Source organism: Crocodylus porosus, unplaced genomic scaffold (genome assembly GCF_001723895.1).
Source record: "Crocodylus porosus isolate Cpor-Errol unplaced genomic scaffold, CroPor_comp1, whole genome shotgun sequence".
Taxonomy (NCBI): domain Eukaryota; kingdom Metazoa; phylum Chordata; order Crocodylia; family Crocodylidae; genus Crocodylus; species Crocodylus porosus.
Window position 1 is genome coordinate 34839244 of NW_017728909.1, and position 20310 is coordinate 34859553.

At 45.0% G+C, this 20310-nt stretch overlaps 1 protein-coding gene across 4 annotated transcripts in view; it reads right to left on the reverse strand.

Moving 5' to 3' along the window:
* ARL15 (ADP ribosylation factor like GTPase 15) overlaps positions 1 to 20310 on the reverse strand; it is a 327109-nt gene that overhangs the window by 195660 nt on the left and 111139 nt on the right. For all 4 annotated transcript variants that reach the window (XM_019532053.1, XM_019532054.1, XM_019532056.1 and 1 more), the window contains one exon: positions 3356 to 3500. In XM_019532053.1, the coding sequence (XP_019387598.1) occupies positions 3356 to 3500 (145 nt within the window). The remainder of the gene's footprint in view (positions 1 to 3355; positions 3501 to 20310) is intronic.

Genomic DNA, 20310 nt, shown 5'->3' on the forward strand with positions numbered 1-20310 from the left:
GGACTAACAGTCTATGTTGACTTATTAAACCTGTATTATACAACAACCCTTTGTAAAAAAAAAAATGAACATTTTATATGAAATGAAACCTTTTCCTATATTAAATCAAAGATGTCCAGATAGACTGTGGAAATTTGGTGGAATGTACTTCTTGGAGGGATAAAAAATAGGTATGCATTAGAGCTGTGTGAAGCTTCAGTAGCTGATTCAATTTGGAGAATTGGCCCAATTCAGCGGCTAAATCCTCAAATCCAAATTGAATCAGGAGACCAATTAAAAGGTCCGAATCAAATTGGAAGCCTCCGAGTTGATTCAGAAAAGATTTGGTGCCAATTCGGAGATTTGGCCATAGACTAAACAAGAGCAGTCCTTACCATGCTGGACACAGCTGCCTCCAGCTGGTAAGTCTGTTGTGGTGGGTGAAGAGGGGAGGAAAGGGGCATGGGAAGGGACTGGACAGATCAGCGGCCCCACAATGAGGGAGGAATTGGCGCTAAGGCTGGGACAAGCTGCCCAGCCAGAGCAGGAGGATGTGGGACTCAGGGAGGGGGGCTCCCACCACTGTGTGCCCTCATCTGCATGGGTCAGGCTGAACCAGGCTATGCACAGGAAGCTAGCCCCAGCACCCCGCTGTCAGGCTGTGCTACATGGGTGGAGTGGAGCCAGGGCTGTACTCTGGGCAGCTAGCCCCAGCCTAGAGGTCAGCCTTGGCTCTGCCTGCCCTAGAGTGCAGTGGAGTGGAAGGTATGGGAGAGTTGCAGCCACCCTAAAATTCCCCATAGTCCCTGCTGCCAGCTCCTCCCCAATCTGGATGCACGCACCTGCCTCCATGCCCTGCCACTGCTCACCCATGACTTGTCTAAGAGGCATGGGGAGGCTGGGCAAGTGGTGGGAGGGCACAGCCCCCACTCCCAGTACCTTCCACCACCTATCTGGAGTGCAGGATGGCCCAGGCTGCCCTGCAGAGATCCGGAGACATACACCCTCTCTCATGTCCTTCTGGCCCAATGGCACACAGCAGTGTGCAGGGGCAGGACCCCTGCCTTTCACAAGTCCAATGCCCCTCTGGCCCCACTGGGCAGCTTGTCCCAGTCCCAACCCCAATCTCTCCCTCACTGTGGGGGCATTGATCTGCCCTTTCCTCTGCCCACAACAGACTTACCAGCTGGAGGTAGCCGTCTTCAGCGTGGTGAGGACTGCTGCCTGTTTGGTCTAATCACCAAATCTCCAAAATCAGCACTGAATTTTTGGATCCGAATCGTCTGAATCAAATCAGGACTGTGATTCAAATTACCAAATCGAATCACTGTCCCTCCGAATTGGCCGAATCCAAAGCAAATACTTGCTGCTTTGCACAGGCCTAGTGTTACAGTGGTACACAAAAATTATGGTTGCCTGAACAAACATGCTCAAAGCTGCTATACAGTTTTGTTAAACATATGTCATCATCAAATGTACGTAACCAGTATCTTTGAACAAATCTGCTTCAAAGTCCATTTTGAAGGCTGCAGAAACCTAACAATCCAGTATTCTATTTATTGATAAATAGGAACAAGAAAGTGACCATACCTCCCCAAACTAGCAGTTTATATGTTCCCATACTCTGACTCCACTGCTGGCTAAAACTGAATGCTTCAAAAGCAAAGCGCAAGAAAAACCTGAATGGAACAGATATGGAATAATCTGCCCATGTGGCAAGTTTCTTCTAAACCACTTCAGTTGAATATTTCATTACACACTGAAGTAGCTGAGTTTATAATCTTTTAAAATTATAAATATAACCATGATCAAAATATATTAAGCATGCATTCTGCAAGGTACAACATTTCCTTGTATCTATTTTATTTTTTCTTTTAGTTGTATTATGATCTCATATGTTAACTTAAGCACTTAAAACCAGTTAGAGTTGCTAAAGGAAAATAATGCTTGACTTAAGAACCCAATACAGAAGGAGGACAATGTAAAACCACATACACATATATAGATCTCTCAAATAACTACTGTCCATTCCCTTTAGCAAGTCAAACTTACTAAGTCATTAAGATCACAAAACATTCCTTCAATTCTATATGACCTATTCCATCTTCTTTATTAGTTCTATAACCAGATATTCATTCTGTCATGCATTTTTTTTATTATTAATATCATTATGATTGTTGCTGTTATCATTATCCTATTACTATTATTATTGCAATTATAATTTGCTTATTGTATCATGGTCTTCTATTCTCATGCTTTCAGATTCACCTGTATTTATATTTTTTTTTCTAGGTTCCTCAATTGACCTAATTTTTAAATTTCAGCAGTGCCTGGTTTTTATTTTTCTTCCAACTTTGTTTTGTAGAATATATTATTGCTCTAAAAACATTATTGCTCTATTTTTCTTCCCTGCCCAGAGGACAATAACAGTGGTCAAAAATACTGGCTACTGATTACATTTTCTTCTTTTGGCTACTTTCACATGCCACAGTACAGGAGCAACAGACTTTGGGAAAAAGGAAATCCAATGTGGGCCCTCTAGTTTCTTCATCCCACCCATTTACTACCACATTCTCCCCACCCCCCCAGCCATGACTCCCCAATCACTTTTTGTCTATGTAGTAAAGCCCTTAAGAAATAAGGCTTCAAAGGTTTTCTTTCTTCCCTCTTTGTCTCTATGGTAAAATCCACAGGGGGTAGGAACCTTTAGAAATTAACAATTTCTACCACAATTACTCTGCAACAGACATTACTGAAGAATTATGTTACTTATGAAATGCAGTAGATGATGTATTTTCATAAAAATTCTCCAGAGAAGAATGTCACCAAACTGCAAAAAAAAAAAAGACTAACTCATCACAACTAATGGGTTAATTGCTCAATTCAAACCACTTAAAAGGCTACTTTAAAAAAATACTGTACCAAAGGTACAGAGCTGTCAAAAATTCTGAGTTTTATGTTCAACCAAGCTTGCAGCACAAGTCATCTCTATTTAAAGATGCCCTTACTCTTCCAAAAGCACATAACACAGCAATAGCATCAAGTTTGGCCAGACAAATACATTTTAAGTTCTATCTGGAAAACTGATAGGTATGCATTAGAAAAAAAACTTTTAAAAAATTGTTACTCAATTAAACTGAAAAACAACCAAACGAATAAATGAAAAGGATAGCTTTAATCTGCGTATCAGTTAACTACTTCCTGCACCCCTTATCAACTGCATCCTAATTTCTTAATAGAAAAAAGTATTCAAGAAGTTTCTCTTTTCTTTAAAAAAAAAAAAAAAAAAAAGCAATGATCTAATTAACAGTTATCCTAAATTCTAAGAAACAGAACTTTTGACTGAGCAAAATTCATCCTAACTACAACATCATACCTGTTGTGGACACTACATTCTCTGGGCTCTCACTGCAAAGCCGTGACAGTAGACTTGTCTTGCCAGAACCCGTGAGACCTATACAAACCAAGTCATACTCGGCTCGTGGAGGAGGTGGTCCCTTGCAGCAAAGTCCTCTAAAACACTGCCAAAAAAAAAGACGGGAAAAGTAAAAATATTTCATATTTTAAAAAGATAAAAACAGTACAGATCACAAAGTTAAATGTAGTGTGGCATTTTGCTAGTCCTCACTTCCTGCTTTCCTAGTTTCCTGGCACACTCAGCAGTTAGTACAGCTGGAATATAAGGAAACAATTTTTAAGAAACCAGTAATGTACCTATTAGTTCTTTACTTAGGTTTGACAAGTTAGGTAAGAAAACCATTTTAATTATTTTAATAACATGGTATGCATTTAGTGAAACAGTTGCGCATTCTGCTCAGAAATGTACAGAATTAAGGCTGGAAGGGACCTCGTTAGATCATCAAGTCCAGTAATTCTGTACATCTACGTGTTTGCTGCCAGAAGCAGAATTCGCAAGATATGCAAGTGTTAATCATGCTCTTATCTCAGACTATAAATAAACATCACCAAATGAAGTGAATCAGTTGCGCTGGGATGGTCCTGGCACAGCTGACCCGCTTCACTGGGCAAAAATGCACATTGCCCATTGTTCCACCTGTTAATTTTGTGGAACAACAAGTGAGGTGTTACCTTCTTGCAGATGCGTCTTGGGTAATCTCTAGGGTGCATCTCTGTAACCAGGGAAAGCCAGCTCTAGTATACCCCGGGAATGAAAGTTCAGGCCCCTAAGAGTACCTGTCTGGGGTTGGGGGACAACCATGGGCAGCTCTGGGCTGCCCATACTCTCCCACCTTAAAAGCAAACAGACATCAGCCACAAATACTGACACATCATCATACAACCCATGTCGCAGCCACAAATTTGGGGCATTTGTGGCACGACAAGGGGCGTGGACATCTCTTGGCTTGGCCTCTGTACCACCATACTTTTTTTATGGCAGCACAAAGGCAACACCTGCTTATACCCTAATGCCATGCCAGGACAGACTACCAAATGATTTTTCAAGCAGCTGTTGGACAGACACTCCCAGCTGTCACCATCACAGCTTCAGAAAGAATTAGAGCTCCTTTGACTTTCTACCCCTTCCCAATCTACCTTTCTAGATAGTTTAAAGGAAATGGTGCCCAGCTTACCCTCAGCTTGAGCTGTCATTCAGCATACTTTTGAAGCAGCTATCACTTCACTGTATAAAAAGTTCATTAATAGGCATACCGGAGGTACAATTTCACCCTGTGCACTTCACTATGTAGATAAGTATGAATTAAAACCAGCAGCTAAACAGAACCTGAAGAACTAAATGGTTTAAAAACACACCTTCCTTTTAGCTACCTGATGCATCTTAACCCTGTACCGCGCTAACAGGTTGGCCACATCCCGTTTATTTGTCCATTAAACCTTTGTGTGCCACAGGTAATTTGTTTATAAGCCAGGGATGACAGCCTACAGCCAACAGGCCAGACCTGTCCCTTGAAGAGATTGAATTGGCCTGCAAAGCTAAGACAGCAGTGGCAGCAGGGTAGAAAATTGGCAGTGGTGGCCCATGTTAAGATCAGGCTGAGTTAAAATGGCTGCCAGCCTCTTCTGTAAGCAATTTTTAAAAATCATTATGATGAAAACCAATCCTAAAAGCTTCCAAGTATTTACAAATGTATGAATATTTATCACATTTTAGTTACACCTACAAAGTGTATTGTTCAAAACTAACTTTTGTAAACATCAGTTCTCTCAATACTCAGCCTTGGTGAGGCCACAACTGGAGTCCTGAATCCAATTCTGGGCTCCACACTTTAAAAAGGATGTGGAGAAGCTTGAGAGAGTCCAGAGGAGAGCCATGCACATGATCAGAGGTCAAGAGAGGAGGCCTTATGAGAAGCTGGGAGGCATGGGACTCTTCAGCATGGAGAAGCATAGGCTCAGGGGAGAGTGGGTGGCAGCCTATAAGTACATAAGGAGTGTACACCAGGATCTGGGAGAAAGTCTGTTTACCAGGGAACCACAAGGGAAAACAACGTCAATGGTCACAAACTGCTGGAAGACCATTTTAGACTGGACTTAAGAAAATACTTCTTTACCATCTGAGTCTCCAGAGGCTGGAACAGACTTCCCCCGGAAGTGGTGCAACCACCTACTCTGGACATGTTCAAGAAGCATTTGGATGATTATTTTGCTGGGGTCATCTGACCCCAGCTGACTTCCTGCCCTTTGGGCAGGGGACTGGATCCAATGATCTCACGAGGTCCCTTCCAGCCTTAATATCTGTGAAATCTATGAAGTCTATGAACACGCATTAGCCATCACAAGCTACACAAAAATGCAATTGTGCATCAAAGTTGTGGTTAGAGGCATAATGGAGTCAAACATACATGGGAGGACGTGGGCAGTGGGGTCCCCCAGGGCTCAGTCCTCGGGCCCGCACTGTTCAACATCTTCATCACTGACTTGGACAAGGGGGTAAAAAGCACCCTGTTCAAATTTGCTGATGACACTAAGATGTGGGGAGAAGTGGGCACACTAGAAGGAAGCATCAGGCTACAATCAGACCTAGACAGGCTACAAGGGTGGGCGGATGTGAAAAGAATGGGATTCAACACAGACCGGTGCAAGGTGATGCACCTGGGGAGGAACAACCGGCACCATACCTACAGGTTGGGGAACTCCCTTCTTGTCAGCATGGAGGTGGAAAACGATCTTGGAGTCATAATTGACTCGAAGATGAACATGGGCCGGCAGTGTAGGGAGGCAGTCAGGAGGGCCAACCGTACCTTGTCATGCATCCACAGATGCATCTCAAGCAGGTCCAAGGAGGTGATCCTCCCCCTCTATGCGGCACTGGTCAGGCCGCAGCTGGAGTACTGCATCCAGTTCTGGGTGCCGCACTTCAAGAGGGATGTCGACAGCATGGAGAGGGTCCAGAGGAGGCCACTCACATGGTCAGGGGGCAGCAGAGCAGGCCCTGTTAGGAGAGGCTACGGGACCTGAACCTGTTCAGCCTCCAAAAGAGAAGGCTGAGGGGGGATCTAGTGGCATGTTATAAACTAGTCAGGGGGGGGATCAGCAGGCACTATTCCCCTGTGCACTGCCAGGAGTCACCAGAAATAACGGTCACAAGCTGCCAGAGGTTAGGTTTAGGTTAGATATCAGGAGGCGCTACTTCATGGTCAGGGAGGCTAGGATCTGGAACCAACTTCCAAGAGAAGTGGCGCTGGCTCCTACCCTGGGGATTTTTAAGAGGAGGTTGGATGAACATCTTGCTGCAGTCGTTTGACCCCAGTATTATTTATTTCCTGCCATGGCAGGGGGTCGGACTAGATGATCTATTCAGGTCCCTTCCGACCCTAGAAACTATGAAACTATACATACACTCCAATCCAAAATAACACAAGGTATCACCTCAGGGTCTTTAACAATAACGTAGTGGCTTTGTACTTGATTTAAGCCACTTGGCTGATGCTCCAATTATTCACAGCAGGTCAGAATAGAACTCAAACCTTCTGGCTTCCATTTACTCTACCTATACCATCTCCCTAGCCAGCAACAATGGCAGGAGCTATGAAATGTACACTTAAGCTCTAGTAATAACAGAAAGACTTCTAGCTGGCTCATATAATCTGTGTACCAATCATAAATACACGACTTTGCTATGATTGCAAGACTTGCTTGGTTTTTTTTGGCTTAAATATTATGTTCCTAGAAATATATTTTAACTGTATGGATAATAAAGAAGATTGATAATACACAAGTCCTAGTTATTTTAATCATGTCAAGGATTACATCCCATTTTATATGCATGTTCCCCTATTTTAGAAAGAAATAATGTATCTGAGGGCAGAATCTGGCAATAAGTTAGTCTTGTAAAATATTCTTCTTGTCTACACCTGCATAAAGATTAGCAGTCTGTAGAGAGGATCACACAATCTCAATACAAAACAGAATCACCCAGCAATTGTTATTCGCTCCCTTCTAGGACTAGTTTGTCCTTTGTTTCCTGGACAAACCAGTCCAAGAAACAGCCTTCATAGGTTAAAAAAAAATAAGGTAAATTTGGGGGGAGAGGGGCAATGGGACAAGCATTTAAGGGGTAGTTGTGAAAGGAAGCATGTTTATCATGGAAAGTTAGATAATTTTAGAGAATAGAGTTGTTGTTTTTTTTTAAAAAAAGAGAAAACTTTACATTTCTGATAAGTTTAGTCTTAGTTGAAAGATAATTTTATCAAAATTACAAGTTCTTAAATCCATTTCTTCCTGCATTCAGAGTGTACATGTCGTCTACCTTTCAGCCACTCATTTTTTTATTACTATTTATTCTTAGATAAACAAAATACCTGCATTGAAGAGTAAAAAGATTTTTTTACTCAGGCATTAAAGTAAAAATTCCAATATTAAGTTTCACATGCAGCATAAACCCAGCAAAGACACTGGGGCTTTAGACTGGGCAAATGCTGACCATGCCGCAGAATCTTTAACTACTGTTGATAACATGCAAAACAGAAAGATTCAGGTTGGCTTTCAGGTTCTAGGAAAAACAGGCAAAGAAAAAATTATATGCATGTGTAATTAAATACCAAAAATTGAGATTCAAATGTTTCACAGTTTCATAGTTGGTAGGGTCGGAAGGGACCTGAGCAGATCAACAAGTCTGACCCCCTGCCATGGCAGGAAAGAGTACTGGGGTCAAACGACCCCAGCAAGGTGTTCATCTAGCCTCCTCTTAAAGACCCCCAGGGTAGGAGCCAGCACCACTTCTCTTGGAAGTTGGCTCCAGATCCTAGCTGCCCTGACAGTGAAGTAGCGCCTCCTGATGTCTAACCTGAATTTACCCTCTGCCAGCTTGTGACTGTTATTTCTGGCCACTCCTGGTAGTGCTCGGGGGAACAGGGACTTTCCCCAATGCCTGCTGGTCCCTTCTGACTAGTTTGTAAATGGCCACTAGATCCCCCCTCAGCCTTCTCTTGTGGAGGCTGAACAGGTTCAGGTCCCATAGCCTGTCCTTGTAGGGCCTGCCCTGCTGCCCCCTGATCATGCGAGCGGCCCTCCTCTGGACCCTCTCCATGTTGTCCACATCCCTCTTGAAGTGCGGCACCCAGAACTGGATGCAGTACTCCAAATGTTGACTTGCCCTTTTTTCTTCAACAATCATTTTTTCACAGGTTAAATCAATATTGTTTCAATGTTCTTTCAGAAAGCAAAGTTAAAAAATACATCCCATACCCAGAAGTATTAATCAACAATTAACACTGGTTAAGAGAGAAAATATCAATTTAGGATATTTTAAAGTGTTATACTGCAATTTGTTTAATTGACTGAGTATTTTCAAGCCAATCAGCATCTTCATAAACAGGGTAAGGGACATGTGGGACAAAAGTTTTCTGCTCGACTGTCTGTTGTCCAACTTGCCACTACATTTTAAGTAATTCAGTTTAGTTTTCTTTGTCTTGATATGATCTCTCAGTTTGCCTGTGAAACTAAAAAGGCATAGGAAGCAATGACCAGGACAGTAGGCTGAAATGACTAACCTGCAGCATGGATGTCACAACTGGCATGGGCAACCTCTATGTGCCATGGGGCAGATCAGGGAAGGAGCCGGCAGCACAATGGCAGATAGTACAGGGAGCAGAAGGCGGAGCAGAAGGCAGAGCAGAAGATAGAGCAAGGGAAGTGGATAGATGTCACACAAGGAGGGTGTGATACTTAATTTGTGGCTTGCTTACCACAAAGGGTTGTGTATCTGAGAAGATTTAGGGCATCAAAAAAAAGAAATGGCATTTCAGCAACAGCCGAGTAATCATGTCATTCTGGGTTCAGCCTCACACAATGAGGGTTACACAATGTAGAAAAATGCAGCTGGAGTGCAGAAAGCAGCCTGTGCTCCGTCTGCTGGAAGACACATGCTTCATCCAAGCAGAGACAGAGCAAGAGCTCAGGTAGATTATTTAAGCTAGGTAAAGAAGTTACACATAAGCAGGTTTAAGTGATCAGAAAGTGGTTTAAGATAAAACTGGTTGAATGTAGTATCAGACTTAACTGATTTGGGTCAAACTAGTTTATGACACTTCTGTCCCAGAACCCTTCCTGATTCAGAATCCCCAGCATGCTTTCCAGCCCTGGGTTGGACTGTGCTATCTGCTCCAGCTGGGAGGGGGGAGAGGGGGGGTGTTCCCTCACCCACCCCCAGCAAAGCCTCTGTGAGGCCTGAGGCCAGGGAGTGGGGTTAAATTCCCCCATCCCCTGAGTACAGAGCTTCCTTGCTAAATTTACTGAAAGTTACTGCTGGCTGGGACTGTGGACTACAAATCCCAGAGGCACCTGGAAGCAGGAAGAGGAAGTGATGAGCAACCCTGCAGAGTTCTGCTTCTGTGATGCTGAACTGCAAATCCCAGAGACCTCTGGGACAGCAGGAAGAGGAAGTGCCAGAAATCCCTGCTCCAGACCGCCCCCCGGCCTGAGCCACTGCAGTGGCTGCATTTCCTGAATCAAAGGTAAGTATGCGCCCAGTTGTTTCTCAGTTTAATCTTTCCAGCTTAGACTATCCTGCAAAGACTGAACTGATTCAGCCTCAGGCTTTTTGACTGTCTGTACAACTACTCCTAGTTTAATGTAGGTACATATTCTTGAAAAATTAGACTTTAAGCAAAACAGTGTTAAGCCAATCCAGTTACTTCATTGTAGTTACACTAGCAGGCAGTGGCCAAATAACTTTATAACCAAACATTGCACACCTTTAAACAAGTATGTTCTCTAATAGATCAGCAAGGTAATAATGAAACAATGTTAACCAGATTGGTGTTAAGTGAGGAGTACCTGTTCTTAGCCTTAGGGACCCTTCATTTAGAGATCCAATAGCAGAAGGAGCACGGGAGTCTCCTATATTGCTACTTTAGAAAGTGGTGCATCCACCAGTGATTATAAAAGGAGCCATGGGATGACAGGAGCCTAGAAGAAAGGAATTTGGGAAACACTGCTCAAAAGAAGGGCCAAAGACGAAAAGCTCATGAGCATACCGTCAGGGCTGTGCCCTAAAATAGTCTCAGGGCAGAGAACTGTTTACTTGTGTTGCCATGAGATTTTTTAATTCAACTCCAGGAGGAGTGAAATCTGATAGTCAAAAGGCTGGTCTTCTCGCAGCCAGGAGAGCACTGAAGGCAATAGGGGAACTGAGGCAGCAGAGGTATCAAATTTTAGACTTGTTAAGCAACTCCTACACCATAAAAACTATTATTAATGCATAGCAACATTTGTAGTCCCAAGCCAATATCTGCTGTTCACAGAGAAACTGAAAATCCTATAATAATTGGAAAACTAATGGAAAAATTATTTGCCTGCCATCCTACATTTAAAAACATCATTAATTCCATCTACCCACCCACCTTCAAGCTGTAGTTCAACCTCTGCCCCAAAGATGATCTCCATCCCTGCAATGGCCTTTTATGTAATGAATTTCTGAAGGATTCACATTTATCTTTGTTATCTTTAGTTCTCTGGTCACACACACAGGTGCAAGCCCATCACACCCCCGAGAGCAGAAAACCCCAAAGGACCCCTCCGGTGGACCAATCTTGCCCCCCATGCAGAGCCAGGAAGTAAGCAGGGCCCATAGTGGGAGGGCACTAGACAGGAATGGCAGGCAGCTGAGAGGAGCCAAGGAGGGTCACGCCTCTCCCCTCCCCCCTGCCAGCTCCTACTTAGCCCAGTCCCCTAGGGAGCCACATGAACAGAGCACGCAAACAGGCACACAGATTAGCATAGGAGTTTGCACAAGACGGTGAGCAACAGGGGCATGATGCTCTAGGTGGCAAGCCTGAAGACAGGGGTCAACACACCAGTAGCCCGAACTACTACCTCTGCAATGGTGGTGATGTACCACACCCCAAACACCCCCCCTGTGGGTTCTGGCCTCAACTCAGACAGGGCCCCTTGCTCTCAGCTATGGGGACTGCTTGGCATGACTGCAGGCATCTGGGATCAGGAGCAAAAACACCTCCCCTTGTGAGCTTTGTTCCACACAGGAGTCTCGGCAGTGCCAGATAGGTGAGCTTCAGGCTGCAGTACAGAGGCTACGTGCTGTCAGGGATGGTAAAGAAGAGATCAATTCTTGCTGCCAGACTCTTCACCTGAAGAATGAGGAGAGAAGAGCAAGGATGACTGGCAGGACAAGGGTGCACAAGAGAAGCACCTATGAAGTCTAGCTAGGGGTTGCTTGGACAAAGGTTGTCCCTGGCCCCAAGGCACACTTCACCAGGGTCACAACCCCCTTGGATCTTCACAATAGATACAAACTCCTCGCAGCACCAGTAAAGCCAGCAGAGGCACCGGCTCCAGCACTCGAAGAAAGGAAACCTGCAAACACCCGAAAGAAGGAATGCAGAGTGATTATCATGGAATACTCCCTCTTGAGGAACAGAGAGGGAACGATTTGCCATCCTGACCCCTTGGCCTGTGAGGTCTGCTGCCTCCCAGGAGCCCATATTCTGAATGTAGGTGAGAGGATCCCAAAACTTGTCTGGCCCTCTGACAAGTACCCCATGCTCCTCAACCATGCAGGCACAAATGACACGGTTCAGAGCAATCTTGCTAGGCTATGACTATGAGCCTCTAGGGGCAAGGCTCAAAGGGTTGGGGCACAGGTTATTTTCTCCTTAATCTTTCTGGTTACAGGTCACAGGCATAGGAGGAAGAGACAAATTGAAGAAGTAAACTATGGTGGACGTAGTCTTTCTGGACTTTAGGAAGGCCTTCGACACGGTCTCTCACCCCATTCTCATTAAGAAGTTAGGCGACTGTGGCGTCAACGCCTACAGTCAGATGGGTCGCAAATTGCCTGGAGGGCCACACCCAGAGAGTGGTGGTGGACAGGTCTTTTTCCGCCTGGAGGGATGTGGGGTCTCCCCGGGCTCAGTCTTCAGGCCCACACTGTTCAACATCTTCATCAGCCTCTTGGACGAGGCAGTGAAAAGCACCTTGTTCAAAATTCATGGATGACACTAAGATGTGGGAAGAAGTGGGCATGCTGGAGGAGAGGGACAGGCTACAACTAGATTTCAACAGGTTACAGGGGTGGGCAGATGAGAACAAGATGGGTTTCAACACTGACAAGTGCAAGGTATTGCACCTGGGGAGGAAGAACCAGCAGCATACCTACAGGCTGGGGAACTCCCTTCGCATCAGCACAGAGGCAGAAAAGGATCATGGAGTCATTATTGACTCCAAAATGAACATGGGTCGCCAATGTAGGGAAGCAGTCAGGAAGGCTAACTGCACCTTGTCATGCATCCACAGAAACATCATGAGCAGGTCCAAGGAGGTGATTCTCCACCTCTATGTGACACTAGTCTGGACACAGTTGGAGTACTGCATCCAGTTCTGGGCACCGCACTTCAGGAAGGATGTGGGTCCAGAGGAGGGCCACTCACATGATCGGAGGCAGCAGGGCAGGCCCTACGAGCAGAGGCTAGGGGACTTGTACCTGTTCAGCCTCCACACAAGAAAGCTGAGAGGGGATCTGGCAGCCAACTACAAACTGGCCAAGGGGGACCAGCAGGCTACGAGAGTATCCTTGTTCCCCCGAGCACTACCATGAGTAACAAGGAATAATTGCCGTAAGTTGATGGAGAGTAGATTCAGGCTAGATATCAGGAGGCAGTACTTCACAGTCAGGGCAGCTAGGAGCTGGAACCAACTTCCAAGGGAAGTGGTGCTCACTCCTACCCTGGGGTAGGAGGCTGGATGAACACCTAGCCAGCATCATTTGACCCCAGCATTCTTTCCTGCCCATGACAGGGGGTTGGACTTGATGATCTCCTTAGGTCCCTTCCAACCCTACCAACTATAACTATAAACAGAAGACTGTGGCGTTTGTGCCATCATGAAGGCTTCAGCTCCTTCAACCACAGTCCGCATTTCAGAGAAAGAGGCAGCAGTCTGTTGAGAAGGGACAGCCTCCACCTCACTCCAGTGGGGAAGAAGCTCTTCTCAGCCAGAGTGGCTGACCTGCTTCATAGGGCTTTAAACTAAGTTTGCTGGGGGATGGGCAGACAACCACCAGTGCAAGCCCACCAAGTGTCAACCGCAAAATCAACAGGTCAGGCAACACGAATTTGCTAGGGACTTGGTAGAGGCTGCACACTCTCAGTGCATGGTTGTCATGGGCAACTTCAACTACCCTGATATATCTCTCATGGAAAGAGCACTTGGCCAAATCTGATTGGTCGCAAAGCTTCCACATTTGCATTGATTAGCTTTACTTGTCTCAAGAAGTCTATAGGCCAACAAGAGCAAGGCGCTGCTGGATCTGGTACAGGCCAAAGGGGATGATCTAGTGAGCGATCTGAGAATCAAAGGGAAGTTGGGAGACAGTGATCATGAGTTGATCACTTTCTCTATCCATCACAAACCTGGCAAATCAGTCAGCAGTGCAGAAATCCTCAGCTTTAGGAAACCCAACTTTCACAAGCTCAGGAGGCTGGTTGCTGAGGTCCTGAGTGGCCATGACCTGACAGAGAGGGGAGTCCATGATAAATGTTCGCTCCTTGAGGACACAATCCTTGAAGCATAAGGGAAGTCCATTCCAGCCCACAGGAACAGTAGCAAAAGGGCTGGGAGACCCGCTTGGTCAAATAGGGAACTCATGGAGTCCTGTATCTGAAAACAGAAACCTGGTAACACCAGGATGGAAGCCAGGTAACACCACCAAGGAGAAGTATTCAGCACTGGTCCACACCTGTAGGGAGCAAACTAAGAAAGCTAAGGCTGAAACCAAACTCAAACTGGCTATAGGAATCAAGGATAATAAAAAGTCCTTCTTCAGATACATGGGAAGTTGGAAGAAAAACAAGGGCAACATTGGACCCTTGCAAAATAAAAACAGGGCAGCTGACAACCAACACCCAAGAAAAATCTAATCCCCTTAGCGATGACTTTGCATTGATCTTCCACCAGCCCAAGGAAATCATTTTGCTTAACAAGATGCACGATTACCAGGGTATGGACGAACAGGCACCCATCATTGGTGAAAATCTCATGAAGGAACACCTTGAGAAACTGGACATCCACAAATCAGCTGGCCTAGATGGAATGCACTCAAGAGTGCTAAAAGAACTGGCTGACATCATAGCACAGCCAATGGTGAGGATATTTGAGAACCTGTAGGGCTCAGGAGAGGTTCCTGAAGATTGGAAGAGGGCCAACGTGGTGCCTAACTTCAAGAAAGGGAGGAAGGAAGATCCAGGGAACTATAGGTCAATCAGTTTGACCTCAATCCCTAGAAAAAAACTGGAAAAAAAAAAGAAAACAAAAACAAAATCAAATAAACCATTAACAACAGGCTAATGGAAAGCAACATTCTGAGAGAAAGCCTTTGCTGTAGGTAGGTCTTGCCTCACCAACCTCATTTCCTTCTATGACCAGGTGACGCATCACTTGGACAAAGGAGAAGAGGTTTATATCATATATTTAGACTTTAAAAAAGCCTTTGACTTGTCTTCTGTGGTGTCCTCAGGGTAAAACTGGGGAACTGCGGCCTCAACAACCTTACGGTTTGATGGCTGGGGAACTGGCTCTATGGTCACACCCAGAGAATGACAGTTGATGGAACTGTATCAGTATAGTGCATGGTGACAAGTGGCATCCCTCAGGGTGCCATACTTGGACCAGTACACTTTAATGCATTTATAAACGATCTGGAATCTGATGTCAGAAGCAGACTGGCCAAGTTTGCCAATGACACCAAATTATGGGGAAGTGTGGCCACACTAGAGGATAGGCTGGCAATTCAGGCCAATCTGAACAGACTTGCAAGCTGGGCAGATCAAAACCTGATGGCATTCAACAAGGAGAAGAGCAAGGTGCTCCACCTCGGGGGGGGGGGGGGGGCACCCACATCATACTTATAGTCTCAGCAGTGCTATACTCACACTAGCACCACGACTGAAAGAGACTTGGGAGTCATGATTGATCACAAGATGAACATGAGCCACCAATGTGATGCCACAGTTGACAAAGCAAATAAAACCCTGGCTTACATCTACCAATGCACCTCAAGCAAGACCCAGGAAGTCATCCTCAAGCAAGACCCAGGAAGTCATCCTTGGTGAGGCAGCAGCTAGAATACTGCATCCAGTTCCGGGCTCTGCACTTTAGAAAGGATGTGGAGAAGCTTAAGACAGCCCAGAGGAGAGCCACGGACATGATTAAAGGACATGAGAGTAGACCTTATGAGAAGATGCTGAGAGCCATAGGACTCTTCAGCCTGGAGAAGTAAAGGGGGATTTGGTGGCAGCTTATAAGTATATAAGGGGTGGGCATCAGGAACTGGGAGAGCATCTGTTCACCAGGGCACCCCAAGGGAAGACAAGGTCTAATGGTCACAAACTGCTGGAAGACCATTTTAGGCTAGACATAAGGAAACACTTCTTTACTGTCCAAGTCTCCAGTCTGGAATAAACTTCCTGCAGAAGTGGTGCAAGCACCCACTCTGGACACCTTTTAAAAAAAAAAAAAAACCACTTGGATGCTCATCTTGTTGGGATCATATAACCCTAGCTGACTTCCTGCCCCTTGGACTCAATTTTGCAAGGTCCCTTCCAGCCCTAATGTCTATGAAATCTATGAAACAGTTGACATAAGCACCAACTTCCTGCCCATTCAGAGCTTAACTGAGTAGTGACTAGTGAAATGATCCAGGGGAAAGGATTTGTGCTTTTGACCGCTGCCTGCAACTCAAAGGACCCAAAGGTCTCTCAAGTTCTCTGAGCTTGGGATGTTCCAATTTAATAATCCACAAGAACATGAACACTAAGTAGATGGTATGTGTAAAAGACAGACCAACAGATGAAAACATAAAATGCCCATTTTCAAAAATATTACACTCAAAAGTTTCTTACATTTGTTTGAGGGAGGGGGAGAGATGGGGATGGGGAAGTTAAAATATTACAAAAAAACAAAAGGAAGAACAAAAGTTGAAAATAAAACAACACTGTATCCTAAAAAAATGTCCAAAATTTTTTGAAAAAGTGTGCATTTATCCAGTGCACTGGGAATAATTAACTGCTATCGCACAGCCAACAGGAAAAATGTACAAAACAAAGCACCACTATTACTTTTATTTTACTATTATTGTGTGCTCACATGCAAAGGTTAAGGGAAAGTTAGCCAGGCTGACTCCTATTTCAGAACTTCTTTCCCAACCAGATTATTCCAGTTTTTAGGTGAATCAGTATTTGAAATGAAAATTGTAGACAGCGGCCCTTTAAAACCCTACAGAGGTTTCTTCTGGGAAAAACATTAAATATTGTGTCTACAGCAGGGGTGGCCAAACATTTTTGACATGTGGGCTGCTCAGAGATCATAGATTGAAGCTCTGGGCAGCAAACGTCCCTGAATTACTACTCTCTTGCCAAGACATTGCACTGCCTCGGGACATTGAGTCTGTCTTCGCCTACTCATTGTACTTCTCGTTTCACACTCCTTTTTTGGGGGTGAAATACTCCATTATTTCTGCTTTGTTCTGGGCCCATCTCCTGTCTATTTCTTTTGTTGCCGCCATTTAATAGGGACAAACAGAAGCAAGGGATTTCATGCTTAGTTGATTTAACACACACACCCTCATATAAAAAAATTCAAGTTAGTGCAACATTAATGTTAACAAATCAAGCATTCAGAACTCATGAAATGCAGAGTTAAGGCTGAAAGCTCAATCTTAATTCTGCTCCTTCCCCCTTGTACTTGTATCTTAAAATATGACCTTATATCTTAAAATGATACTAATATATGGAATTATTTGTCAGTTAAGACAATGTGATTCACATGGATTTCTTAGAGCTCATGTATGTCAATTTCTATAACAGTGCACAGTCACTAGAATATCTCAATTCAACCTCAGTTAAACCTTCAAAGCAAGTAAGCACTAACAGAGGGCAAGTTCAGTACTTATAACTTCATATAAAAAAGGAATGACACCCACCTATTTCTGGAAGAGATAAAAAAAAGACTGGAGCAAACAAAAAAGGGAGGCAGGAAAACAGTGCAAGGAAGGGAAGAGATTGAGGGGAAAAGTGAGAAAGTGGGGAACAAACCCCAGTTGAGAACAAGAAATCTATAAGTCAACAAAGCCCCTCCAAAATCCCATAGTTAACGCTGAATAAAATTAAAGGACACATAGTAAGTTAAATTTAAACTAAGTAACTGAATTCTTAAGTGTCAAAATGCTGTAATTTATGTAATACTTTACTATAACCAAAGAGCCACAATTGTACATAATGCTGTATAATCAGGCCACAAATAGGTGTCACATTTGTAGTGCTATATATGCCCTTTCCATGATGCAAAAAGGGAGCTTGACTCCAGGGAGCCTATGACACGCATTGAACTCTACTGCCCCAGAAGGGTAACAAGAAGGATTTCTACAAGTATGTCAGTAACAAGAGGAAGATCATGGAAAGTGTAGGTCCCTTATTGAATGAGGGAGGCAACCTAGTGATAGAGGATGCAGAAAAGGCTGAAGTACCCAATGCCTTTTACACCTCACAGACATGGGCAGCTTCCAGAGTACTGCAAGTGACAACACCGTTTGTGGAGGAGATAAGCATCCAACAGTGGCAAAAGAACAGGTTAGGGACTATTTAGAAAAGCTGGACATACACAAGTCCACGGGGCCAGATGGGATGCACCCAAGGGTGCTGAGGGAGTTGGCTGATATGACTACAGAGCTGCTGGCCATCATCTTTGAAAACACATGGCGATCGAGAGAATTCCCAGATGACTGGAAAGGGGCAAATATAGTGCCCATATTTAAGAAAGGGAAGAAGGATCCAGGGAACTGAAGACCAGCCAGCCTCATCTCAGTCCCTGGAAAAATCATGGAGCACGTCTTCCAAGAATCCATTTCTAAGCACTTGGAAAAGAAAAAAGTGATTAGGAACACTCACAGCATGGATTCACCAGGGGCAAGTCATGCCTGACCAATGTGATTGCCTTCTATGATGAGAAAAATGGCCAAACTGCCTCTCCTCAGTGTATCATTAAAAAAAAAAAAAAGGAGGAAGACAGCCAGCCCTGTAGCCCTTTACCCACCTACCCCTGTTTCTCTCATTTGGATTCCAAACAGCTCTTTCTCAAACATTTTTCCTGTTACAAACCCTTTGACAGGACCTCAAATAACCATTTAGCAAAGAAAACAGGTTTTTCCTCCAGCACATAAGAAAACCAGAGATAAGCAGGTACAGTGAGTTGACTAGAGGCAAAAGGAGAGAGGTGTAGGGGCAGCGGCTCAGGAACAGCAATTCAGTGCCAGCGTAGAAACCCCCATCTGAACTCCAGCTTCCTGCCAAACAATGTTCATTACTGGAAGAAACAAAGAAACAGCCTCTGGAGGCAGGCTGAGGTGGGAGAGACTTCAGTCATGCTTGGGGGCCCCATGGCAGGCATGACCTGACCATGAGGAGCAGTTCTATATACCCACAGGCCCCTTCCAGTCATGAAATGGGTCCTGGACCTCTCATGTGCAACCTACTGGCAGTGCCAGGTCCCTGATTTCACAGGGCAGTCAAGGAGCTGAGGCATGCAACATTTCCCCTCTTCCACTAAAAGGATCATAGATATATCTCGCAGGGGAAGTCAGGGCCCCTTCTGCAGCTTGCTTCTCTCCAGTCCATGTGAGTTCCACTGATTGCTTCAACACACTTTGAGAAGCACATTTAATCAAAGCCAGGGATGATCTCCCATGGGTTGGCAAAATGGATGAAGTACAGTACCAGCACTACCCGGACAGCCAAACTTCTCCTGTACTGCCTCTTCCATATGGAAATAGAGACGCTTTTCTCTAGTCAGGGGTACCCTCATGCAGATGTCCTGTTACTCAAGGCCAGGGGGCCAAGTCAGCAGATATCTCCACCATTGTTCATAATCCAAGGTTCAAAAGACTAAGCATTCTCATGAGTTGGTGCTTGTTTAAGATGCACAGAAGTACAAGTACCAGGGAAGTCAATCTGCAGCTACAGAGTTGCTGCCATCATGTGGGTTTTGGCTTCTACAACCACAATCCGCACTTCCATGAGACAGGCATCCTCAGACAAGATGGTCTTTGTCTCTCTTCTAAAGGTAAGAGTCTGTTTTCTTACAGGTTGGCTGATCTCCTCTGAAAGGCTTTTAACTAGGTTCATCAGGGGACAGCGAACCAGAGGATAGTTTCATAGTTGGTAGGGTGGGAAGGGACCCAAGGAGATCATCAAGTCTGACCCCTGCCATGGGCAGGAAAGAATGCTGGGGTCAAATGACCCTGGCTAGATGATTATCCAGCCTCCTTTTGAAGACCCCCAGGGTAGGAGTGAGCACCACTTCCCTTGGAAGTTGGTTCCAGATCCTAGCCGCCCTGACTATGAAGTAGTGCCTCCTGATGTCTAGCCTGAACCAACTCTCAATCAACTGCTGGCTGTTATTCCTAGTTACTCCTGGTAGTGCTCAGAGGAACAGAAACTCTCTCGTTCCCCACTGGTCCCCCCTGGTAAGTTTATAGATGGCCACTAGATCCCCTCTCAGCCTTCTCGTGTGGAAGCTGAACAGGTTCAGGTCCCATAGCCTCTCTTCGTAGGGCCTGCCCTGCTGCCCCCTGATCATGCAAGTGGCCCTCCTCTGGACCCTCTTGATGCTGGCCACATCCCTCCTGAAGTGCGGCGCCAGAACTGGACGCAGTACTCCAACTGCAGCCTGACCACTGTCGCACAGAGGAGGAGAATCATCTCCTTGGACCTGCTTGTGAGGAATCTGTTGATGCATGACAAGGTGGCATAAGCCTTCCTAACTGCGTCCCCACATTCATCTTAGAATCAATGATGACTCCAAGATCCTTTTCTGCCTCTGTGCTGACAAGAAGGGAGTTCCCCA